General features: G+C 54.7%; 1 protein-coding gene and 1 long non-coding RNA gene across 3 annotated transcripts; one reads left to right on the top strand and one right to left on the bottom strand.

Moving 5' to 3' along the window:
• Positions 1 to 613: 613 nt before the first annotated feature.
• NCF4 (neutrophil cytosolic factor 4) lies at positions 614 to 19,629 on the bottom strand. Its single transcript, XM_047786364.1, has 10 exons — positions 19,384 to 19,629; positions 14,380 to 14,464; positions 13,769 to 13,922; positions 11,267 to 11,337; positions 7,501 to 7,628; positions 6,165 to 6,222; positions 5,333 to 5,431; positions 2,774 to 2,904; positions 2,423 to 2,488; positions 614 to 992 (listed from the first exon to the last, which is right to left on the bottom strand). The coding sequence occupies exons 1-10, from the start codon at positions 19,419 to 19,421 to the stop codon at positions 797 to 799; spliced, it is 1,026 nt and encodes a 341-aa protein (XP_047642320.1). The 5' UTR covers positions 19,422 to 19,629; the 3' UTR covers positions 614 to 796.
• LOC125130708 (uncharacterized) lies at positions 7,964 to 18,002 on the top strand. Of its 2 annotated transcripts, XR_007135769.1 has the most exons (5): positions 7,964 to 9,172; positions 10,356 to 10,416; positions 15,418 to 15,794; positions 16,788 to 16,924; positions 17,037 to 18,002. It is a non-coding gene; the product is annotated as an uncharacterized LOC125130708 (long non-coding RNA). The 2 variants fall into 2 exon arrangements; XR_007135768.1 differs by having other exon boundaries at positions 16,788 to 18,002.
• Positions 19,630 to 26,341: the final 6,712 nt, after the last annotated feature.

Below are 26,341 nucleotides of genomic sequence, written 5' to 3' on the forward strand. Positions count from 1 at the left end.
TTTCCAACAGGCTTCATGGCAGCAAAGCCCTGCTGACATCTGGAGTTCGGTCTTCCAGGCTCTAGACCTGTGAGACACTGAATGCCTGTTGTGGGGTACTTTGTCATGGTGGCCCTGCACACTGATGTGGGGGCTGTGAGGGCCCAGAGCAGCACCCCCACAGCCCAGGGTGGAGTGTGGGGGTGTAGGGTGCTGGCAGCCTGCCCTTTCTGGGGGAGGGTGGCAAAAGCCTGAGAGCTGAGGGGAGAGGGGTCCCCCATCTTCTTGGCTGCATCCAAGGTCTCCACCCCCTCTGAGAGCAGGAATTAGAGGAAGCTCCTGACTCTGGTCACACAGAGGGTTTGGCCTTGGCCTTGGCCTTGGCCTGACCCCGAGAGTACCCTAAGGAAGATGACTTCCGTGCGGCAGGTGGTCAGTCCCAGGAAAGAGTGCCAGAAGGAGTGGCCATCAGGAACACGAGTGCCCCTGGGTTTCTCCACACATGAGGACAAGGCAAGGGGACTAGGGGGCTGCATTAGAGGCCCAGCAACGCCAGGACCCGCCCGTATGTAAATGACCCCTCACTGATGCTCCTCTCTCTTCTCAAAAGATACCATCTTCCCCCGTCTGGCCCTTGGAGACAAAATGGTTTATTTAATTCAGAGACCAGATGTCGAGACAGCACGAGCCACGCCCAGCAGGTCCGATGGATACAGAACCAGGAAGCCTGCCCCGTGCTCCCGGCCTTTCTTGGTCCGCATTCCCTCGGAGGGCTCCTTGCTGGGCGCCCCCTCACAGCCCCAGGGACACCGGCAGCTCAGGGAACCGTGTTGTAGACCTTGTAGTTGTCCTCCTGGGTGATATGCAGCTTCCAGGGGAAGAGGCGCTTCTGGGAGGGGAGGCCTTGGGCCCGTCTCACCATGAGCTGCACGTCCTCGTCCGAGAGCAGCCGAACCAGATCCCCCTCGGCGTCCCTGTAGTTGAGGGCAAGGTCCTCCCTCTGGAACTCCCGCCTGAGGGGAGAGATCAGGGTTCGTGAACCGTCCTGCGGCCCCAGGCCTAAGCATGGGGGCAGAGCGAGGGGATGGAGGGGGTTTTAGGGCTGGGATCTAAGAACCGGAAGAGGTCAGCGCTGGACACCGGCCGTATCCTCCGAGTGGTCCCACCTCCCACTCAGATGGAGAAACAGAGACCTACAAGGGAGAACAGGACTTTTGCAATAAATAAGCATTCCAGCCTGGAATGTCTTGCGTATAAATACACCAAAGATGTAAGAACAGACGTGGGGAAGAGAACTGGGTCTTGCAGGGCAAAGAGGAGAGCGGGATAAAGCCCCTGTGAGCGTCCTGTGTGTGGCTACAGAGGAGACCTCTTTAAGGGCAGACTCCGTGAGATGGACACTCCTACACCTGGCTGGTGACAGTAAAAAGCCATCCGACGTTTCCATAGGTCCTTTGACAAAATGGATCAGAAGCCTATCGGACTTGCAAACACCTTGCTCCCCAAATCCCACTTCTAGGAAGTCAGCCTAAGGAAACCATCAGACAAGTCACGAAATAAGTGGCTCGCAGCACTATTCGTGGTCGTAAAAAAAGGGGAAGTTACCTTAAATGGTCAGGAAAAGGGGATGTGGGTGCACTAGTGACGGTGCATCCACAGAACGATGCCGTGGAGCCAATTAAATAACATTTATGGGGGAGTGGCGGTGGGGTGTGCGCTAAAGCAATCTGCGTGAACCATAGGGAATGAGAGGAGTGAAATTCTTTTTCTTTTTTCCTTTTTAAGGCCGCGCCCACAGCATATGGAAGTTCCCAGGCTAGGGGTTGAATCAGAGCTGCAGGTGCCGGCCCACACCACAGCCGCAGCAACGCAGGATCTCAGCCGCATCTACGACCCTACGCTGCCGCTTGCAGCAACGCTGGATCCTTAACCCACTCAGAAGGCCAGGGATCAAACCTGCATCCTCATGGATACTAGGTGGGTTCTTAACCTGCTGAGCCACAACCGGAATGCCTGATTTCACTTCTTCATAGCTTTCTGTGATCTCTTTTTTTTTTTAAATAACGAATAGATCTTACTTTTACGGTCATAGGAAGGTACCAATGGCTATTTCCATTCTGTAAACAACTATTCATAACTAAACTGGACCTTGCAGGGGGTGGTTCCCTGATGGTGGAGGGTCCAAGTCCAACATTTTGACCTAGAGAGACTTCAGCTCTAGCTGCAAATCTGGGCGTACAATCTGTAAGCCCCCTTTTCCTCTCTCCAGCTCCTCACGCATCTCACATGGGGGACCTGATACCCACTCTGCAGGGCGGGGCTGTGGGCAAAACAGGAAGGCAAAAGAGATGCAAAACCCACGGCCCCCGAATGCGCTCTTTCTCCGTCTGCCTTTTTCTCCAGGGGGCCTGATGCCCTCTGCCCTCCCACCCCAGCCCCTCACCTCACAAGCTCCAGCAAGTCCTTGTAGAGTGGGGTGCTGGTGAGGTCTTCCTCCACCGCGATGTCCCTAAGGGGACAACAGGGTGGGATGAGGAGGCCACAGGCCAGAGGGGAGACATGGGGATGAGGCTGGTGGGGGGGGGGGGGCCCTGGCCCTTGACACCTTGTGACAACATGGTGGTTTATCAGGAGGGCAGCGGGAGCCACTGCAGGCTTTTCAGTGTGTGTTTGGGGGGGGTGGGGGGATCATGCCCTCTGGTTGGGTCTTGGAACCTGGACCATGATGTGGAGGTGGAGGTGGGGGTGGGGGAGGGGTGGGGGGGCAGGTCCCACCCTCCCCGCGGCCACACACTTGGTGGTGCTGACGGTGTCCTCATAGAAGCAGCAGCGCAGCCAGTTGGTGGGGTCCTCCTCCTCCGGGAAGTCCTTGAGGATCTTCACAAAGGATGCTGGGAAGATGCCCGTGGTTCCCCGGAGAGTGCCCTGAGGGGGAAACACGACACTGCCCTGTGGGCTCCAGGGGAAGCAGCAGGACCATCCCTGGGGGCCCCGCCCCTTTAGAACCCAGGGAAAATCAGATGAGGTCGGGGTCCCCTTCTGCAGAGGGAGGAGGAGAAGTGGGCGTGGTCACCAAGCTCTTCACCCCAGGATGTCCGGTTTTTGTGGTTTTTGTTTGTTTTTGTTTGTTTGTTTGTTTGGCCGCGCCCAGGGCGAAGTTCCCCAGGCCACCGACTGAACCTTTGGGCCGCAGGTGTGGCACCTCCAGATCCTTAACCCGCTGCGGCCACAGGGGAACGTCCCCAAGACGTCCGTTTTGAAATAGATCAAGACCTGGAATCTGGAACACTGCTTTCACCTCATTCATTTATTCAGTCTCTCAGTCATTTATTCAAAGACTTCTTGAGCGCCAGCTACCCGGTGGGCTGTGGGCCCTCGGGAAGGGATCAAAATCCTTGCCCGCTCCTGGAGCTTCCACTATGATACACAGATGAAGGGGTGAACTTCACGGTGAGTCAGAGGGTGGTAAGTGTTTAGGAGGAAAATAGAATGGGGGTGGGGCCCTGCCCCTCTGTTCACTCATCCCCGGATACCACCTCCCCTAGAGCAGCTTCTCTCCTGAAGCCCAGACCCAGCCACTGCCTGTGCGGTGTCACATGTTCTCTCAAATCCTCCCAACCCCATGGAAGACAGATGGCTCCCATCCCCTTTCACAGACATCAAAACAGGCTGAAATAGCATCCTGGCTCCTCCCCTAAGCCTCCCCTCCGTCTGAGGCAGGAAAATGGCCAGCATACTGACACAGAGAACTTTCTAGAAAACAAGAAGGCAACAAACATTTCCTGTTTCTGCTCAATGACCCAGCAAGACCACTCCACTGTGGAGCTGTTGAGTAGCTGAGACAGATCTCCAGGACTGGGGTAAAATCACAAATGTCCAGTGGTGAGACCAATAGTTAGCCTGTACTCCTCACCAGCCTGGGACTGGCCTTGCCTCAGGACCTGCCCTTCAACCTCCTTCCCCACCCCTACCCCAGGAGCCCTGAGAAAAGGGAATTTGTGTGTGTGTGTGTGTGTGTGTGTGTGTCTTTTTGTCTTTTCTAGGGCCGCACCCACGGCATATGGAGGTTCCCAGGCTAGGGGTCTAATTGGAGCTGTAGCCACCGGCCTACGCCAGAGCCACAGCAACGCGGGATCTGAGCCGCATCTGCGACCTACACCACAGCTCACGGCAACGCCGGATCGTTAACCCACTGAGCAAGGGCAGGGATCGAACCTGTAACCTCATGGTTCCTAGTTGGATTCATTAACCACTGCGCTACAACGGGAACTCCAAGAAAAGGGAATCTTTAATAACAATAAGACTTAATCCAAAAGCTTGGCACCAGGCCAGGGCCTCCCACCTGGTGACACCCCCACCCCATGTCCAGTCATGGGATGAGGCCCGGGATGGACCTCGCTTGCCACGTGCAGGGACAAAGCACGGCCAAGACAGGCCCTGGCTTCAGAGTCTCACTTAACTCCCCCAGCGGTCCTGGCTCGGGCCAGGCTGTCCCTGGGTTGGGCTCTGAACAGCTGCACCCCCTTTAACCCTTCCCAGAACCCCGTGAAGAAACAGCCAGGCCAGTGCCATCTCCATTTACGGGAAAGGAAACCACGGGGTTGAGCAAGTGGCCCAGAGTTGCAAAGCTCGTTAAAAACAGAGCTAGGATGTGACGCCAGAGTCCCGAGCTCATGTCTGCCTGCGTGGTAAGAAACAGCACCCCAGATTACAGAGGCGCATCTCAGCCGGGCGCTCCGCCCCCTGGGCCTAATGTCTGGGGGGCATACTGGATTGTTGCGGCTGGAGGGGTGCTACTGACATCGAGTGGATGGACGCCAAGGAAGCCACTAAACATCTTGCAATGCGCCGGGCAGCTCTCCAGCAGAGGACCGCCTGGCCTCAAATGTCAACGGTGAACAGGCTGAGATACCCTGTTCCACGCCGGGAGATTAGCCTCTGAAGGCTGAACGACTTGCCCAAAGCAATGTTTGTCGAAGTCAGCATCAAAGGCAAGTGTAAGCTCTAGAATCTTCTGTTCCAGTCACGCCTCAGGTTTCCCCCATCTACCTGCCCAGATCTCCAGGACTATCTTTGGACAGTATCTCTCCCCTGGGGCCTTCTCAGACCCCTGCTCATTCTCTGATCCCCCCACTAGACTTGAAGCCATCTCATCGCCAACTTACTTTCAACCTCATCTCCATCCTCACCTCCATCTTCACCTCCAACCTTACCTCCAACTCACTCCCATCCTCACCTCCACCCTTATCTCCAACTCACCTTCATCCTCATCTCCAACCTTACCTCCCACTCACCTCCATCCTCACCTCCAACTCACGTCCATCCTCACCTCCACCCTCACCTCCAATCTTACCTCCAACCAGTCTTTATTAATCCGACTGAGAAGGAAGATCACATCTCCGACTTTGAAATTCAGCTCCAGTTTGCTGTTCCCAGTGAAATCAAACAGGGCCTGGGGAGAAGGGTGGGGTAAGGAGCCGGGGAGGAAATATTCACTGAGCTCCGATGAAAGGGCTGTACATACTTCAGTGTCCCAATTAACGGATGAGGAAACCAAGGCTCAGGAAGGATGAGAGATTTGTCTAAGGCTATTTGTTAGTGAAGGAGTCAGGTTTAGAACCCAGGTCTCCCCGACTCCAGAACTGGTGCTCCTTCCAGGCCTGGTGGGCTGAGCATGAGAGGGAAGGAGCCAAATTCCTAGGACTGGGTAACTTCCCCCTCCCCCAGGCCTCACTGGGGGGGACTCCCGTGCCCCCATAACCCCCAGGGCATTGACCACACTGGTTTGGACATGCCCATTTCAAAAGGTGCCTCCCTGGGGAGCTGTGAGCCCCTTGAGGACGGGGCCTGGTCTGAGTCACCTCTAAAGCTTCAGTCCCCGAGGCAGACGGAATGACCCAGGAGACCTTGCTGTGTGAATGCTGCATGGACCCATGGGTGTCCCTCTGCCTGGGTGCTCATCACACGCCCCCACCCCACCTCAGCGGGCCAGGGGTCCTCACGCATCTGAGGCTGAGGCTGAGGCTGAGGCTGAGGGCCCTTCCTCCCCACCCCCAGCCCCGCCCCCGGTACCCAGGCCCATCCTAGGCACACGGCAGGCACCAGCAGGAAGTGCTCATGGCCGAAGGGTGGAGCCAGGCTGCTGCCCAGTGGTGAGGTGGGAGAGCCTGGCCCAGTGGGGCTACCTCTGCTCGTGGAGCTGCCATGCGGTCAAGGCTGGCACTTTGTGGGGACTCGCTCTTCCTAGGAGAGAGAAGAGGGGCTTGTCATGTCATCCCTCCTGGCTCTGTGCCCAGAGGAGACCCGCAGTGGGGGCAGGAAAGGAGGGGGGCACAGAGGCGTTAAAGACGCAGCTCTGGTCGCTCTTCTGGGCCAGCACGCTGCCCCTGCCCTGCCCCTGGAGGAGGGACTTATCCTCCCGCCATGGAACCAGGGAGCGGAGGCTCAGACGGACAGTTGCTTCGTGCCCGAGCTTGCCAACACCACTCCCCCCACCAAACCCTTAATTTCTCAGCTGAGGAAACGGACTTCAAGAAGGGCCGTGCTCTGCTCCAGGACCCAGGGCTGCTGTGGGGCACAGCTGGAATTCGGGCCACGCCTGCCTGGGTGCAGAGGAGAGATGGCCGGGCCTGGAGAGGCCACTCAGAGATACAGGCTGCAGGAAGGAGGGAGACGGTGGGTGGGAGGGCAGGGCTCGGGCACCCTGTCCTGGAATTCTTAGCAGCCTCATTTGGCAGTCCAGTCCTATTTCTTTGTGTTTCAACTTATATATAAAGGGGGTGGTTTTATTATTATTTAAGTATAGTTGATTTACAGTGTTGTGCCAATTTCTGCTGTACAGCAGAGTGGCTGGGCCATACATATATATACATTCCCTTTCTTGTATCATCTTGCATCATGGTCTATCCCAAGAGAGTAGATGTAGTGCCCTGTGCTATACAGTAAGACCCAGACTTGTTTCGGTGGCTTGGATTTTTGATGATTTTTTTTTTCCCTGCTTAGAAGGGACTGGAGGGAGCAGTGGGCTGTTTGGAACAAGGGAGTGAACAGCAGCGTCCCCTGGCGGTCAGTGTGAAACATCAGGAACCACCACTGGCCCCAAGGAACTCAAACTAACCAGGGACAAGGCATCACAGGCAACACAAGGGGGGCTGTTGGCAGACAGGAAGGCTCCCCACTCCTTCCTCACTCCCTACTCTCTCCAGGCATCCAGAGGCCCCGGGCCATCCCCTGTGGCTGCTGTGGTACCAAGCTCTCCTGCCAATGGCCCAGCCCTGTCCTCATTGTCACAGATCAAAACACACCCACTTTCTGTCCCTCTAGGCTCTACACGTGATTTTCCAAGCTCATCTAACAAGCCAAACCATCCTGGGGTGCTCAGAGATAGGACCCGCCTCTATTCCTTGCCTGCTTTTGGGGAAGAGAAGTGCCTCTGCAGCAGGGACCTCTGGGACACAGCACCTGGTCAGGAGCAAGTGGCCCAGGGGTCTGGCCGGTGGGAGTGCGGGACGGATCACTTACACTTTCCGGGTGCGTGGGCGGAGCCGGCGGAGCCCCTGGGGCACCTGCTCCGCATCATAGGCTGACTGGTAGAAGAAGATCCGGACATCCTCATCCATCAGCACACAGATGGGCAGGCTGAGGAGGTTCTGCATTTGGGGAAGAGGCCAGACCCGTGGGGACGGTCAGCGGAAGGTCCCAACACCCCAGCCCAGCTGCTCCATCCCGTCCCCCACCTTGGTCCCCCTTTCTCTACTAATGCATCCCCTGCCTGACAACAGAAACGAGATATATTTTTATCTTTTTTTGTTTTAGGGCCACACCCGTGGCATATGGAAATTCCCAGGCTAGGGGTTGAATTGGGGCTGCAGCTGCTGGCCTACACCACAGCCACAGCAACGTGGGATCCGAGCTGCATCTGCGACCTACACCACAGCTCATGGCAACGCCAGATCCTTAACGCACTGCGAGAGGCCAGGGATGGAACCCACATCCCTATGGACACTAGTTGAGATCTTAACCCACTGAGCCACAATGGGAATTCCAGAAACAAGATATATATTTTTAAATCTCAATAGGCTGAGGGTAACATGTCATAAGATTTGCTCCTGGGTTCAAGGTTAAGAGGGGACCAACTTGCTTGAGAACAGTTCATTTGGAGAAGACTCGAAGGCCTCCAGGCACGACAATGACACTGATGACAGGTGACATGACGTGGTGGAGACTGTCCAGGCGCTGCACCGAGTGCCACACCACGTGACCTCATTTATCTCACAGCAACCTGGGAGTTAGGGTCAGGGAGGTGAAGGGATCTGTCTAGGGTCACACAGCTGGGCGTCTAGAGCGATCTTCCGCCAAAGTGCATCCCCCAGGTCAAAATGAGGTCATAGCGAAGGAGGGGATCCTGCAAATAAACCACATTAACAATAATCGGTGGTATTACAGCCTAAAAAAAAGGCTTCCTGGTGCTTTATCACAGGTGGGAAACCTGAGGCTCAGAGTTAGAAAGTGCCCAGGCTGGTTGGCAGACCTGAGAAGCGGTGGTCCGGACTCTTGATCTGAGGCCGGACACACTCACCACGAGGCAATGACCCCGGGGGCTGTGAGGACGTAGAGTGCCCCAAACCCAGCAGGGTCAGCCCCCAAGCTGCCCACTGCCCAGGTCCACCAGGAGCACTGTGATTGGCGTTGGGTGCTGCAGCTCCAGAGGCACCCAGACCCCCTCAGCCAATCCCCCAGGGACAGCAGGATGGGGAGGGGCTGGGCACGCGATCCTGGAGAAACTGGATGCTCAGAGCCTGGAAAAGACAGGGCTGTCCTATGGGTGGTGGTGAGAGCCTGTCCAGAGGTGGGTTTAAGGGCACAGACAGAGCCAGGCTGTGCCCGGGATAGAATCCCAGCTCTGCTGCTCATCTGGGTGACCATGGACAAGCGGGCCTCTGCAAGTTCATTAATACAATGGGGCTGGTAGTATCTCCCTTGTGAGATTGTGTAAGGATTAAATAAACAAACATGTGTACCACCCTCAAAAACCGCATCAGGTATCTAGCAAGGACCCCATCCAAGTTGGATGTTATCATGGATGCTGTTACTTTTATTTTGACAGAGCACAGTGGGTGAGAACGCAATCCTAGAGCCACAGAGATGTGGATTCACAGCCCATCCTACCTGCCTAACTGCTCTGTGATTCTGAGTGAGTGACTCTACCTCTCTGTGCCTCAATTTTCTCATTTTATTTTTCATTCCTTTTTTTTTTGTCCTTCGTCTGTCTAGGGCTGTACCCATGGCATATGGAGGTTCCCAGGCTAGGGGTCCAATCAGAGCTGTAGCCGCTGGCCTATGCCACAGCCACAGCAACACCAGATCCGAGCCATGTCTGCGGCCCACACCACAGCCCACGGCAACACTGGATACCCAACCCACTGAGCGAGACCAGGGATGGAACCCACAAACTCATGGTTCCTAGTGAGATACGTTTCCACTGCGCCACGATGGGAACTCCCATTCTTTTTCTTTTTAAGGCCACACCTGCAGCATATGGGAGTTCCCAGGCTAGGGACTGAGTCAGAGCTGGAGTTGCAGCTGCTGGTCTATGATACAGCAGCAGCAACACTGGGTCTGAGCCACATCTGCAGCAGCGCTGGATCTTTAACCGACTGATCGAGGCCGGGGACTGAAACCGCATCCTCATGGAGACTATGTCAGATTCTTAGCCGCTGAGCCACAACGGAAACTCCCATTTTCCTCATTTTAAAACAAGGATAAGAGAGGAGTTCCTATTGTGGCTCAGCAGAAATGCACCTGACTAGTATCCCGACTAGTCAAGCTTTTCTAATAGCTGTCCAACAGTGGATGAGCAGCCTGGGTCGGGAGAGAATGGTAGTGAGCTCCCCGTCTCTGAATGTTTCAAGCCCAGGGTGGGGGTTACCGTAGCAGAGATTCCTGCATTGATTGACTTCTGGGCTTCAAGGAGCCCACTCAGGCACTGACAGGCAGAGAATGGGATCCTTCTGGCTGCTGATGGCTAAGCGCAGGTGTGGAAGGAAGAGCTCCAGCTCCAGTCCAAGGTCCCTCCTCCCTCTTTCTCCATCCCCACTGAAGGAGAGTGGAGCCACCAGGAAGGAGCAGCTGTCACAGCGCCCCCTGGAGGGGAGACACCTCCAGCGCTGGAGCCCATAGGCCTTCCCACCCGGCCTCAACTCTCCCCAGAGCTCAGGATTCCTGCAGCCACTGAGGAGGGCAGGATGGCCACATCCTTCCCCGCCCCCAGCTCCTCTGCACTCCTCCAGCCCCTCACTCCCCTAGGAATCATGCCTTCTCACATTCTGGAAGCAGATTCATAGTTTACAAGCACTTTCCTGTCTTTTTCTCAATAGATCCCTGCATCACTCCCCTCCCACGAGACCAGAGAATTAGGAGCACCACCCCATTTCATAGGTGAGAAAACCAAGATCTAGACAGGATGATCAAATGGCCCTAACTCACCTCATGTCAGAGCAAAGACTAAGGAGATTCCTCGTTTAGTGCTCTTTTCTTGTAAGAGTTGAAGAGGAAGGGGAGGCCTCCCTGTCTGTGAGGATGCCCCTGGGCCCTGAAGAGGACTTCCTTCCCCAGTTCCCATCAAGCCATGATTTGTATGCCTCTAGTGACAGGGTGCTCACTACCTCATGAGGAACACTATACCTTTCTTGCCCAGTTCTAATTGGTGGAAAGCCTTTCCTAACCAGCCTGGTCTCTGCCTTTAAGATGCTCCTTCCTCTGTGCCCTCATCTCCTAAGGATGTAGACAGTTTACAGGCTGGGGAATACACATGGACATCCATCCAAGGCCAGTGGACGCAATTATAATCCAGCCTGTGCCCTGTTCATGCAAAGGTGCTATGTGAGAAAGCTGGGGCCCTGGTCTCCCACGCCCCTGTTATACAGGCTGGGTCTTTTTGTGGCTTCATGATCCACCCATCTGTATTCCCAGTGGACAGTGGGGACCTCGGGGCAGGCACTGGAACCTTTCTCTTTATACCAGGACACTCGGCACAGCCATTAGATTTATCTATTCCAAGTGTGGCTCCTTGAACCTTCTCCATTGCTCCTGCCCCACCCCCTGGAACCCTAAGAACAGGTCCAGTTTTTCTCCAAAGGCTTGGCCTTTAAGATTGAAGATGGGGGCTGTCGAAGCGGGAGAACCGGCCCCAGTTCCCAAAGTCATGCCAGGGATGGTACTTGACTCCTTCCCCACCCACCGCATCCTGTACCCAGCCAGGGGCTACGTGGTCTGGCCCCACTGTTACCTTCATGTAGGCGTTGAGGGCGGGTATCCGCATCTCGGCGATCTCCTGTTTCACACCCACGTAGACTTTGGCTGAGGAAATGCAAAGAGCTGTCCTGGGAATCTGGCCCAAGGGCCAGATTCTTTGAGTCTTTAAGTCTGTGGGTCTTTGAGATTTTTTTTTTTTTTATAGTGGATTTACAATGTTCTGTCAATTTCTGCTGTCCAGCAAAATGACCCAGTTACATATTTATATACATTCTTTTTCTCACACTTCCTCCATCATCTTCCATCTCGAGCGATTAGATGTAGTTCCCTGTGCTCTGCAGTAGGATCTCATTGCTTATCCATTCCAAATGCAATAGTTTACATCTAATTTGAGATTCTTTGAGTCTTTGGGCTCAGAGCTGCCCACCCGGGCCAGGAATTCTCCCCCCTCTCCCATCTTCCCGCCATCCACCATGTGTTCCCTGCTGTACTCTCACCAGCGGCTGCTTTTCTGGTTTTAATTGTTTATGTACTACCTGCTCCTACACACACACACACACACACACACACACACAGAGGATTCTTAGAGAACAGGATCTTGATGTTGTCTCATCACCTGCAACAGAGGTCCTCGACCCTGGTTGCACGTTCATGTCACCCAAGGAGCGTTTAAAATCTCATCGTGGGGGACTCACCCCAGAACAATTAAAGCAGAATCATGGAGGGTGAGGTTCAGGCACCAGGATTCTTTAAACCTCAAGTTACTTCCAATATGCCACCATAGTTAAGAACCGCAGTGCAGAATGAGGCACAGATCAATGCATTTTTGTGGAGTGGATGAGTGAATCGCTCCTCAAAAGCAAGGCAGAGTGTTGGTGGAAAGGGAAAGAGATGACAGTTGACCAAAGACAGAGGTCCTCTAACGGGGAGCGAGGGGAACCGCCCACCCAGAGGGCCCCCCAGGAGGCGAGGCGAGATGGGTCTGGCTCCCTCTGCCCGCTGCCCCTGAGACACACTGGGCTGGTGCCTGGCAGCGGTCAGAGGGTAGTGTCTGAGGTCTAGGGTCGAGAGAGACTGTGGGGAAATAGTAGCAAGAAAAGGGGTAATTAAAGTCACAGGCCGGGGTCAGATTGCCTGGGAGGAGGGGGCCGGACGAGAAGACAAAACTGAGGGTGAGGGTATAGCAGAAGCCGCCTTCCAAGGAGCAGCTGGGGAGGTGGATTCTGGAAGAGCTGGAGGAGCAGCGGTGAGGTGGGAAGGGAAATGAGAGATAACTAGTGCCTTGAAAGTCTGGAGAGAGTGTCCCAGAGGGAGAAGGGGGTCAAGGAAGATGAGGGAGGCCTGAGTCATGCCCAGGGATCAGAGTTAGCGGGTCACGGGCCACCATCCCGAGGGGAATTTAGTGGAGCGGGAAGAGCTGAAGCCAGGCAGGTGGGCTGAATAGAGGGTGGGAGATAAGAAGGTGAGACAGTGAGTGAAGACTTATTCTCAAAGGCAGACACATGTTTGTTTCGAGAAGGAAGAGAACTGAGCCCGCCCGTGGAGGAGCTTGACGGAGAGTCAGTAGATAAAGGAGAAGGTGAGTCTGCAGGGAACACAGGGGATGAGTGGCCGGGCTAAAGGGCCAAGAGAGGAGAGGTTAGGTGAACAGGTGAGGCCCCTCTTCCTGGCTGCTGGAGGCAGGGGCGGGGCGGAGCAAGGGGACCAGCAAGCCCCTGGGAGACGGCATCCTCAGAGCTCCTGGGAGTCAGCATCCAGGGAGCCCTGGAAGACAGCATCTGCCAGCATCCTCCGTGGGGCTGGATGCTGGATGCAGGGAACCCTGGGCGTTTGCTGAGGTGAGAGGAAAGCAAGCTGGAGGTGGGGATTGGAGCTTGAAGACAGGAAGGGCAGGAAGTGGGAACAGCTTTCGGATGCAGCCTGCAGGGTGTGGAGGGCACAGCCAAGTCCACCCCATGTGCCCCACACCCCGCTTCGGTGGGGCTTTCTCCTGCTGGGCTCACTCGGGAAGGCCTTGAGAAGCGCGAGGCTTGGTCCTGTCCAAGGTGCGATGGGACTGAGCTGGGGAGGAGGCCAGGAGGCGAGGGGTGAGGGGACTGTCCAAAAGCAGAGTGTGCCCCCTGCCGCGTCCCGGCAGGAAAGTGGGGGAGCGGGGGGGGGGGGGGGAGGAGACGGTGAGTGAGAGGGGCGGGGCGGGGGCGGCTGGAAGATGGGTCTGTGTTTCACTTGGGAAACGCGGGGATTCCGTCTGCAGGAGGAGAGACTCCGGCTGATGCGCTCCAAACCTAGCCTCCGTGGTGGATGGCTGAAGCAGGGTGGCCGACAAGGTCATGGCAGCACAGGAGGTCAAGGGCTATGAGGCGGGAGAGCTAGAGGTGGCAGCCGGTGACTGGCAGGAGGAGGGGCATGGACTAAAGGAACGGTTTTCACTAAACAGAATGGTTTGAGCTGAAACAGAAGCACCAAGCAGTAGGCAGAGCTGGGAGGAGAGGCGGATGGACGGGGCTCTGTCCTGGGGCAGCCGGTGGCTGCGTACCTGGGAGCGTGGGCAGGACGCAGGTGAAGGGGCTGGTCTTGCTCTCCGGCCCGAAGCGCTCCTCCAGCTTGCTCTGCAAGGCGTAGAACTGGCGGTAGCGACGGTAAATGAGGTACTTGCACCCCCCTTTCGTCTTCACCTCGATGACGAAAACCTAAGGAGGACAGAGGCCTAGGGTGGGGCCTTGCAGGCCAGGGGGCGGGGCCTCGCAGGCCGGGGGCGGGGCCTCGCAGGCCGGGGGCGGGGCCTCGCAGGCCGGGGGCGGGGCCTCGCAGGCCAGGGCCGGAGAAGCGGGCAGGTCCAGAGGCCCTAGAGACAGGGCAGAATTTCTCGATGTCGGTATTACATTTGGGGCCAGGTAATTCTCTGTCGTGGGGACTGCCATTACGCTGCGTGAAGCAACAATCCTGGACCCCATGCACTAGACGCCCCACCCCAAGTCGTAAAAATCATGTGTCTCAAGATATTTACTGCCAAGCGTCTCCTGGTGGGCAGAATGGCCCTGTTGAGAACCACTGGGATAGAAGTGAAGAGATGAGAGCGTTGGAGGCTCAGAGTTCAGAGGGTAAAGGTTCAGAGGTCAGAGGCGAAGGCTGACGGGTCTCTCTTACAAAGTGGCTGGTGAAGCCTTTCTTCTCCTCGATGTCCGCGATGTTGGCTGAAATGGCAATGTCGTCAGGAAGCTGGTCAAAGTCGCTGAGGGAGGCAGGAGGAGAAGAGAAATCAAATCCTGGTATCACCTCTGCTGTGTTTGGTGGCCCCTGGATATGAGACCCCGTGCCGAGTGAACCAATGTATCTGCAACTTCCCCTTCAACACCCACCTGTGCCAGATCCCACTACAGACCTGACCTTGAGATCCAAGGCATTTGGAGACAGGGTCATATATCAGACAGCCGTATTAGAGTCCAGCAAATCGCTTTGCAACTGCTTTATTCATCCGGAAACAGGGCATCCGGCACCCCTAACATACCAGAGCCTGTTCTAGGCCCTGGGTCACAGGTGTAAAGGAAGTTGACACACACCTCCCAGGGAGAAGGGCTCATTACGTCCTGGTCAGAGAAACCCTCACAGAGGAGGTGACCTTTGGGCCAGATCTAGATGGACTAAATAGGAGTCCATTAGGTAGGATGGAGGAAGGGCCTTCCGGGCAGAGGGAACAGAATGTGCTAAGGGTCTGAGGCCCAGGTCTAGTGTGGCTGGAGTCTGTTGTGATCAGAGATTGAATAGGTGGCTGAGGCCAGGCTGAGGAGGGTCTCCAGTGCCGAGCTCAGGAATTTTACAGGCAATCGGGATCCACATGAGTGTTCAGAAGAGAGTGAAAACACAACAGGATCTTGGCTTAAGGAGACCAACTCGGGCAGCTGAGTGGAGAGGAACAGGAGGGCAGAGACTGAAGGGACAGAGCCCCATTGGGAGGCCCTGAAGTGGTCCAGCCGAGAGCTGATGCGGACCCAGGCCAGACAGCGGGGACAGGAGAGGACAGACACAAGGGACATCGCCCTTGGCAGACACTGTTCCATTTTCGTGTGAGCTGCTGCTTCTTGCTAATCAAGCTCCAATTCTTTTCAGGGTGGCAAGGTCCAGCCCCATGGTGACAGATCACTATTGGTCTAAGCCAAACATAATTATCCCATTGCTGTTTCCCAGCCTCCCGTGCAGCTAGGAGCAGCCACGTGACCAGTTCATAAGAGGAACTCTGCCATAAGACCCTCTGGGACTGTGCTTGCTCTCCTGATCCAGAGGGATGGACAAGGCCAGCATGGTCTCCTCCCCCTTTCCCTTCTGCCTCCCTGGAAAGCAGGTGTGACTTCGGACCTGCAGCAGCCATATTGCATCCAGGAGGCACATCATGAGAAGGCTCACAGGACTCTGGGATGCTGGTCTTGAAGTCAGAGAGCTGCAAAACAGCTGTGGCCGACCTCTGGACTTCTTGTTACGTGAAAGCATAAATGCCTGTTTCAGCCACTCTCAGTTCCTCTTCTGTCTGCGGCCTTATGCGTTTCTGACAGACACATTACTGATCTGTGAGTCACTCTAGAGTTACGGCCAGTAGGGTTTGGGGACTGTTTGGATGTAGAGGTGAAAGAAAGGGCAGTGTCAAGACTGACACCCCCATGTTACCCATATTCTGACCAGGATGGGTGGGAGGGGAGCCCAGCTGATGGACTCCATTTGGGGATGCTAATTTGGGGGGCCTCTTGGGTACCCAAGCTGAAGTCCAGCAAAAGCAGTGTGTCTCTGGAGTTCAGCAAGGATTGGGGGGGGGGGTGCTGCTCAGCTCGTGGGAGGGTAAGAACCAACCATGTGCCCTGTGACTGGTAGTTAAGGACCGCCCCCCCCCAAAGAAGAGCAATCAGAATGAGCAGAGGAGGGGGCTGAGAGGGACACATGTGGGAAGGGAAACTACCAAGGAGATGGAGAAGGCGCAGCTTAGGGGTTGCAGAGTCCAGCTGCTTGTGGCCGGATGAGGAAACAAGGAAAGCAAACATAACTTTCCTGTTGCAGCAACTGGGAAACAGGGTGGGAGTGGGGGTGGGGCCTGCCACATCTGAACCTCAGCACCGGCCGTAATATCGATTTCAAAGGCTACACCCCCAGTCCCAGGCCCTGCCAGTCCCCATGTGATCTGGGCTGCCAGGGCTCTTGGGCCACCTCAGGACTCTGGAGGGCTGGCTGGGAGGTGACTCAGGGTGGCAGCGGGCAGGGAGAGGAAAGCCCCATTGCTCCCAGAGCAACTCGGTGGCTTCTGGCAACCTCGCCACTCACTTTCCACACACGGTTCCGGGGTTACACCCTTGGGGGAAGCTTCCTCCTCCACTTTCTCCCCCAAGACTGTGCATTTCAGGGGGATTTCACCTGCAGCTGGCTGGGGATGGGGCAGGAAGGAACCGGAGAGCTAGAAATGGCCCTGAGGGGGGACTCGGGAGGGCTGGGCAATAATAACTAACTTCAGCTCACGATTTCCTGAGCGCCCCGAGCACCAGGTGCCCTTCCGAGAGTGTCCATGTTTTTTCCAGACGAGGAAACGGAGGCTCAGAGAGGTTAACGAACTTGCCCAAAGAAGTCGAGAAGCCGGAATATGGCTCCAGAATTCTGGTCCTGAACACGGCTGCACGGGCCCTGCTTTGAAGCTCCCAACAGCCTGCTGCACGAGGTCAGATAAATCCCGGCCCCTCCCAGCCTCAGTCTCCCCATCTGAAATAGTAATGATAATAACGACAGTAATTACATCATAAGAACCACTACCCCACACCCTGCTACTGCAGCTCAGACACTATTCTAAGAACATGAGGACGTGGCCTCTGCTTTCCTGGGTCTCGTGGTCGAGTGGAGGCGTCTGGCAATTGCATGATCTCCGTGGTCACAGACGTGGTGAAGAAAAAGCCTCTGATGTTTTGAGCGCCAGCAGGAGCCCGGCCGCTTGACAGTCCCTCACAGAATCGGCTGTGCGTTGGGCAAGAGGGTTTGGCAAGCAGATGCTTCGAACATGGGACAACCTCACCCCAGCCCCCTAGCCCCTAGCACCACCCTCCTCTGTGGCTCTTGAGAGCCATTCTTTTTTTTTTTTTTTTTTTTTAGGGCTACACCTGCAGCATATGGAGGTTTATCAGAGAGAGAAGCGGGGCTGCTGTGTATACAGGGGGGTCAAGGCTCCCTCAGACCGAGGCTGGTCGGGGGGGGTGCTTCCCAGAAGAAGGGGTGCTGGGTGGTCCATGGGTGAAGCAATTAAGAGTTGGCCTCAGGACAGGGGGCAAGGGAGAGAGGCCAGTGCAAAGGCCCCAGCCAGGCAAGAAGGACAAAGTTACGAGGGATCCCCACGAGAGCGGGACCCCCGTTCCCTGCTGCATCCCCAGCGCCCAGAACAGTTCTGGCACAACGTAGGAGCCCAACCTAAGGCCGCTCCCTCAGTCTGCAGTCCAGCAAGTGGGTGGGCCGTGCTGTGGGCCGCATGGGGAGAGCCTGGCTGCCTGCGGGGAGGCGGGGGTGCTGAGCCAGGGGACACACAGGCTGGTGGGCCGGCTCTGGGCCTCCTGCCTCTGACCCACGTGCCTTGAGAAAGAGGAAGTGCTCCCAGCCTCAAGCAGCAGCTGTTTCCTGAAGGTTCAGGTGTGTGTGCGGGGTCCAGCGTCCACCGAGTCGGGTGGAAGTGAATGGGACAACCTCACCCCAGCCCCCTAGCCCCTAGCACCACCCTCCTCTGTGGCTCTTGAGAGCCATTCTTTTTTTTTTTTTTTTTTTTTTTAGGGCTGCACCTGCAGCATATGGAGGTTCCCAGACTAGGGGTTGAATCAGAGCTGCAGCCGTCCTAGCCTGCTCCAACGCCACAGCAACGCCAGATCCTTGACCCACTGAGTGAGGCCAGCGTTCAAACCCATGTCCTCATGGATACTAGTCCACTGAGCCACGATGGGAACTCCTCAAAAGCCATTCTTGCTCTGCCTTCCCAGCCTTTGCCTCTGCTGCCCCTCCCTCCACACATACGTAAGCCTTCCTTCTGACATTTGACCTTCGAGAATTCCATGCCAGGTTCCACTTCCGGCCCCAGACTCCACCACGGGCCCTCTGCCGCCCACTTTGGCCCAGACCAACCTGACCCATCTCCAATGACCATCTGAGTCACCTCCACACTGTGACACACACTTTTTTCATGTCACCTGCTGCTGTTCCAGTCCAGGAGGGCAGGGGTCAGCCCCCATGTCCTCAGGTCCCCCCGCAGCTCAGAGCACAGTCCTGGTCACTGAGGAAACATCCCGAAAATGCTTCCTGAGACACAGGCTAGGCCCTGGCAAGACTGTGCGCCCAACCCCAGCAGTGCCACTCACTCCATGTGATGCTGAATAAAAATACTTTCTTCTCCTTGGGGCTCGGTTTTCTCATCCGTACAACGACGGGTTGGACTGAAAAGACCTAAGGACATTTTCCAGCTCTAAGATCCATTCATTCATTCATTCATTCATTCAGCAGCGTTTACTGAGCCCTTAGTCTTTGCACCAACCTTATTCAAATCCTGGGGATACCGCAGTGAGCAAAAGAGACAAATATCCTACAGTACATGCTTCTAATCTGGGCGCCAGCGAGAAAGAAAAAAAAGGCGTGAGTATAGACTATTCTGCCAATAATGTAAGGACTATACAGGACAAGGGAAGGGGGCAAGGGTTCAGGGGGCGCTATCAGGGAAGGCTTCTTGGAGGCGGTGACATTTGAGCCAAGCCCTGGATAAAGAGGGAGAATGAGCCTAATTCCGGGCCTCTGTCTGAACAGAAGATGAAAAGCCATCACAGAACAGCGTGGAGCAGCAAGGCTCAGCCTGGGCCCCAGTACACCTGAGTTCCTGCCCAGACTCTGCCACCTATTCCTGCATGACCCTGGGAAAGTCACTCCCCTTCTCTGAGCCTCGGTGTCTTCATCTGTGCCTCAGGGAGGTGAGCCATGAGTCAGAGTTTCCTTAAACCGGTTCTAAGAGACTGCATTTCTGAGTATTTGGGTTTTGAGTCAACTCTGGCCTCTCAACTTTGACATTGACCAGAGGACACAGGAAAGCCAGCCTCGGTCCCCCAAGGCTTGCTGGGAACAGCGAGGAGGCCCCCGGAGGTGCACCGCCCCCGCACTCACCTCTCAGCCCGCAGCTGCTGGGCCACGGCCATGGCCATCAGTGGTCCAGGGGAGTGGGTGGTGGAGGGTCTCGCCCAGCCCGGCCCAGGCCGAGTTCACCTCTCACTTCCCTCCAGCCACCGCACGTCTCAGCCGTGGTCCCAGGTGTCCCCGGAGCCGCCTTTGGGGGCGGGGGGCCCACCCCAAACCTCTCAACTTGAGAAGAGACTCCTCCTCCAGGCTGTCGGGGACGGGCTGTGGCCCACACTTCCTCTTCCCCACCTCCCCGTCCTCCCAGCTGTGCCCCAATTGGGGAAGTGCACACACCCTCTGACATGTGTGTGCAGGAGCCCTCTGATTTGGGGCCATCAGGGACTTCCTCGATGCCAGTTCTTGGTGCCAGGCCTCAGCTGGACCCCAGAGACCCCACCCCACCCCCCAGCCCCTCCATCAGAGATCAAGTCCAGAGCTGACTCAGCCACTGTGGGACTTACAATCCTGAGGAGACCCTTCACACTCACTGAACCAACTTGGCCCAAACTCTTCTCTAAGCCTGGAGGGCTGGCCTCCACCTTGCCTGCCATCCCTCAGGCCCAGCTCAGATGCCACCTCCTCCAAGAAGCCTCTCAGGTCCCCCCAGTACAGTTTGTGCTCACAGGCACCTGTATCGCATTGAGAGGGAAGGTTGGTCTGTGCTTCTTTTTCCCCTTCGCCTGGAGCTCTGGGCCACACTTTCCTCATCCTGAGATCTCCGGGCCTACACAGGCCTGGCACGGCCAGTCCTCCCTACACGGCTGCCAAGGGGAGTGAGCTTCCCGTTACAACGTGACCACACCCTCCCTGCTTAAACTCTGTAATGGCTTCACCCTGCACTTAGAGGAAAGTCCAGACGTCTTGCCCTGTCTGCCTCTGAAGCTCTGAAGGCCCTACTGGCTTCCCCAGCCCCCTCCCCCAGGCCATTTCCCTCCCACACTGGCGGCTAGTCCATTTCTAGAACGCTCGAAGACGTCTTCCCTCTGGGCCTTCGTGCATGCTGTTCCTCTGCTGTATGCTCTTCCCTGCCTCCTTTAGGGCTCTGCTTGGAAGTCATCTCTTTAGGGAGGACTTCTGCGAAACCTCACCCTCACCCCCTCACCCTCCCTAAGATGCTCTTTCCCAGATCCCTGTTCTTTTGCTTAGAGCATTTAACTATTGTCATTTCATATTTCTTTGGGTATTTACATGGCTTTTTTGTTTCATTTTGTTTTTTGCTTTTTAGGGCCGCACCCATGGCATGTGGAAGTTCCCAGACTAGGGGTCGAGTCAGAGCTACAGCTGCCAGCCTACACCACAGCCACAGCAATGCAGGATCCGAGTCACGTCTGCCACCTACACGACAGCTCACGGCAATGCCAGATCCTTGACCCACTGAGTGAGGCCAGGGACCGAACCCACATCCTCATGGATACTAGTCAGAGTCATTTCCACTGCGCCACAACGGAACTCCTGTTTGTGTATTTATATCTCTGACCTCTGTTTTCCCAGGTAGCGTGGTGTCTAGCATGATGCAGGTGTTCACCCGGGATTCTGGGCATGAATGTGATGCTTCTAGTGGGTGATTCGGTGGCTCCTCTAACTGGTATGGCTATTAGATTCTGGAAAGAGCTCTCCAGAGAAGTCCACAGTCACACCCAGGAACCCCCAACCGGTCACACACACACACACATACTCACATTCACATTCGTACTCACGCAAGCATTGCAGATGCAAAGTAGAAAGGCAGCAGGAAGAGGCTATAGATGCGGCAGAAGCCATGCCTTCTGGCATCACAGAACAGGCCCTGGGACACTGAAGGAGCCTGGATCCGGAACCTCCTACTGCAGTCTCTCTGTCATTTCCCGGGCAAAGGGACTGGGACAGAAGCCATTCTCAGGATCCCAAGGGCTGTCTGGCTCCAAGAATGAAGGACAACGGGGAGCCCCAACCCCTTCCTCTGAACCTCGTCCCTGCTCTGCCCAGCTGCCCCAAGGGACCTTCGGCCCCCAAAAGAGTTGAGGGTGGAGCCAGAGTCCCCAGGAAGGAGGAGGTTCTGGGTCCAGCACTGTGGCCCTCACCCACTGAAGCTCTCCTTCGCTTCATCCAGCCGGGCCAGGGCCAAGGGCTCTTCCGAAATCAAGGTCTTGATGGACTCAAGGTCTTGGGAGGCAGGGACAGAGATGGAGAAGGCTGAGAAGAGAGCAAGAAAGGAGAAAACTGGAGAGAGCAACAACTGTGCACTGAGCAAGGCATTTGGAAAACAGAGAACAACAATCATGGCAGGGTGAACACAGCTCAAAATTCCCCATCCTACTCCAGGCATATAAAAACTGCTGGGGAGTTCCCGTCGTGGCGCAGTGGTTAACGAACCCGACTAGGAACCATGAGGTTGCGGGTTCGGTCCCTGCCCTTGCTCAGTGGGTTAAGGATCCGGCGTTGCCGTGAGCTGTGGTGTAGGCTGCAGACGCAGCTCGGATCCCGCGTTGCTGTGGCTCTGGCGTAGGCCGGTGGCTGCAGCTCCGATTGGACCCCTAGCCTGGGAACCTCCATATGCCGCGGGAGCGGCCTAAGAAATAGCAACAACAACAACAACAACAAAAAGACCAAAAAAAAAAAAAAAACTGCTGGATAATATATTTTTAAGTACTTTCAACATATAGAGCCCAGCTCAAAGCAAGCAAGTCGTTTTCGGATTCTAAGGGAAGTGAAACCTACACCAGTGAGAGGCGCTCCACACCCAGTGGGAAAACCAGTGATGGATTTCGAAGAGCTGAGATGTTAGTGCCTAATTTGGGACTAGGTCCAGGCTATAGGTCCTGCTGTTGGCAGGAAGTCATATCTGTGCTCCCAGTGTGAAGCTGAGTGTCAGAACCGATTAAAGGAACAGACTTTCTCAGCTAACAGCCTGGAGTCACTACAGGACGCTCTCCCAGGCCGTGGGTGGAATGAGAGATACATACACCAGATCAGAGCGTCAAGCCTGAAACCCATACTGATGTCAGGCCCACATCTAAGTTACCCACGCCACGTAGAAATCCCAAGCCTCATTATTATAGCAAAATAATTTGGAGTTCCCGCCATGGCTCAGCAGGAACAAATCCAATAGGTATCCATGAGGATGGGGGTTTGAGCCCTGATCTTGCTCAGTGGGTTAAGGATCTGGCATTGCTGTGAGCTGTGGTGAAGGTCACAGATACAGCTCGGGTCTTGCATTGCTGTGGCTGTGGTATAGGCAGGCAGCTATAGCTCCAATTTGACCCCTAGCCTGGGGACCTCCATATGCCAGGGGCGCAGCCCTAAAAAGACAAAATAATAATGATAATTTGGTGTTCACGAAACTGCCCTGCAGGCTCACAGACCAACATTACCAGTGGTGGAAAGAACTCCTCTAATGAGAAAGACACAAGTTACAGATCCCACATGTGGAAGCATCCACACCCGAAGAACCAGAGATAATACCAGCGACAACTCCAATCCAGTCCCCGGTGTCTCAGGGCTCACAGTCTGGATAATGAAACAACTAAATGAGCAGCAACAGGAGAGGTATGGCAGATATGGCAGGTGTCTGTGAGTTCCAAGAGGTACAAACACCTAGCTATAGCTGGGGATGAGGGGGAGGCTGGCCTGGAGTTGGTCAGAAAAGACAAGAAGTGACAACAATTTTAGCAAGGAAGTGTGATCCAGCACTGGCATGGGATTGTGTGTGTTATCCTATGTGTACGGTTAAAAGCGTATATTGTATATACACATGTTTATAAACACACATGCGTCTGTGTAGACAAATATGAGCGTGTTTATGTTGTGTCCACATAAGAACATACAATGTGTGTAGTGGTGATATTGTAATTTTGAGAGGATCTATTTATTCATTCGTTTATTTTTTTATTGAAGTAGAGTTGATTTTGCAATGTCGTGTTAGTTTCTGGGATACAGCAGTGATTCATTTATACATATATGTTTGAATACATATATATATATTCTTTCCAGACACTTTTCCATGACAGGTTACTACAAGGTATTGAATATTCTTCTTTTATTTATTTTTTATTTATTTTTTTTTGTCTTTTTGTGATTTCTTGGGCCGCTCCCACGGCATATGGAGGTTCCCAGGCTAGGGGTCTAATTGGAGCTGTAGCCACCGGCCTACGCCAGAGCCACAGCAACATAGGATCCAAGCCAAGTCTGCAACCTACACCACAGCTCACGGCAACGCCGGATCCTTAACCCACTGAGCACGGCCAGGGATCGAACCCGCAACCTCATGGTTCCTAGTCGGATTCGTTAACCACTGCGCCACGACGGGAACTCCTGAATATGCTTCTGAGTGCTACAAAATAGGATCTTGTTGTTTATCTCGTTTATATATAGTCGTGCGTATTTGCTAATCCCAAGCTGGTAATTTAACCCCCACCCCTTCCTCCTTTGGTCACTGTAAGTTTTTTCCTATGTCTGTGAGTCTGTTTCTGCCTTGTAAATAAGCTCGTGTTTCTTATATTTCAGGTTCCATGTGTAAGTGATACTCACAACCACATATACGTGACGACCATGTGGTATTTGTCTTCCTCTGTCGGACTTACTTCACTTAGTATGAGAGTCTCTAGGTCCATCCGAAGTGCTGCAAATGGCATTATTTCATTCTTTTCATGGCTGAGTAACAGTCCATCGTGTGTGTGTGTGTGTGTGTGTGTGTGTGTACATAAAAGTACGTCTTCTTCATCCTGTTGATGGATTCGAAGGTTGCCTCCGTGTCTTGGCCATTGAACACGGTGTTGCTGTGAACACTGGGTGCACATATCTTTTCCAATTGGAGTTTTTGTCTTTTCTGAATATATGCCCAGGAGTGGTATGGCTGGATCATATGGTAGCTCTATTTTTCGTCTTTTAAGAACCCTCCGTACTGTTTTCCATGGTGGCTGCAGAGAGGATGTGCTGAAATGCTAGCATCTAAGCGGGCACAGAATGAGCAAAAGCATCAATACGTTTATAGCACTTGAACTCGGGCAAAGCTAATAAATTCTTTTGAATCCTTTCTTTTATTTTCTTTTTTGGTTTTTTGTGTTTGTTTGTTTGTTTAAGGGCTGCGCCTGCAGCATATGGAAGTTCCCAGGTGAGGGGCCCAGTGGGAGCTGCAGCTGCCGGCCTACGCCACAGCCACAGCCACAGTGGTTCCAAGCCGCATCTGCAACCTACACCACAGCTCACAGCAATGGCAGATCCTTAACCGGTCGAGCAAGTCCAGGGATCGAACCCCATCCTCATGGATACTAATCGGGTTCTTAACCCGCTGAGCCACCAGATGAACCCTTTCTTTACTCATCCGTTAGACAGGCTTACCCAATGAGGTTGTAGTAAGAATTCACAAGAAAACTGCATGAAAAATGCCTAGACACATGGGAATTTCTAAATCTTGTTCTAAATTTTCAGTGCATGTGTGTGTGCGCGTGCGTGCGTGCATGTTGAGTAGGACAAGCGCTCAAGTTCACCTTCCCAGGCATCTCAAGGTCTTGCCTTCCCATCCCCCATCCTGTCCACCCCAAGAAGCCTCCTGGGGCCCTGACTCAGCCACTGGCCCCTGCCACAGGGGCACAAGGTTGTCCAGGAAAGGGCCAAGGTCTGCAGTGGGCTGGCTCTGCCCCCGCCCCCGACTCCTCTCCCTTTCTTCTGTCCCTGCCTGTGGTTCTGCTGAATACGAGTATTTTCTCTGGCTCCTCATACACAGGACACTGCTGCTAATTTTATGCCCAAGCTCTGATATGGTGTAATTTGAGGCCAGACACTGTCAGCAGTGGGCTCCCGTGCTGCCATAGCTGCGGTGCCAGGGTCTTCTCCCCCCACCCCCACCATTGGTCTCCTGCTGCTGCTGTTGTGGGGGCTGGGGGGGGGGGTGCAGAATGAGGCGGAGCAATAGCCAGGAAGAGGAGCCAAACCCTCACATATTCTAGGAAGTAGGTCTGTATGGAGCCTTTCCGGGTAGGTACCATAAAAAATGCCTGATGTGACCCCTTGCATGTGGAGAAGTGGCTAATGAGAGCCTCCCCTCGCCACAGCCTTTGAGGAAACACACATGCACGTAAGCCAACAGTCCATATGGGTAGGTCCCCATCGATGCAGTAAAGCTTATATATTTTCTTCGCACAAGCGAGCATGCTGGCCCTCCCTTCCTGCCAGGTGACATTGAGAGTGTTCCCTAATCTAACAGCTCAGAGGTTCCAAGCAGACAGTCAGGAAGAAGAAAATTGCTAGGGGCAGCCGGAAGGAAATGACAGTTCGTGTCACATTCTGACAGTGACAAAGAGGATGGAATGCTGAAAAAAAAAAAAAGGCTCAAGGACTGAAAAAACAAAGGCCAGGGGCCGTTCAGAGAAGGGGCATCTCCGTGTTATGAAGGCTTTCTGATGGCCGTTCCTAATGACGTCTCCAAGGGAAGATTCCACACACGCAGACATACCTGGGCTGGGGGGTTGTCCGAAACGGGGTCTGGATCTAAATGTCGCAAAACACACAGCATTTCTCAAACCTTAGCCATTCAGGTGCTGCAGGTATGCAAGATAAAGTGAAGGGACCTGCTTCTGAAGAGCCGTTCATCGGGGCTAAGACCTCCACCGCCAGACAGGAAGCGTGGTGATGGCCAGGGGCTGGGGACGAGGTGAGCAGGACCAGGAGAGCCCCCCCCCCGCCCCAGGAGCTCATTCTGGGAACGCAGTAAATGCCTGCTGCCTGAGTCCCTGCCTCTCCCAGGGAACAGAGGGGAAAATCCCAGATTAGACTGAGCAAGATTTCTGGGGATCCCTCACACACTGAACTCCCCAATCCTGACCCACATGTGTCTCTCTTTGTAATTTATGAGGGGAGCTTCACTGGACCTCCTCCATGGGCCATAAATAGCCACCCTGGCAGGCCCCACTTCCCCGCCCAGCAGTATTTGAAGACAGCGAGGGTATGGGTGAGGCTGATCAGAGGGCAA

This window comes from Phacochoerus africanus, chromosome 7 (genome assembly GCF_016906955.1).
Source record: "Phacochoerus africanus isolate WHEZ1 chromosome 7, ROS_Pafr_v1, whole genome shotgun sequence".
NCBI lineage: Eukaryota > Metazoa > Chordata > Mammalia > Artiodactyla > Suidae > Phacochoerus > Phacochoerus africanus.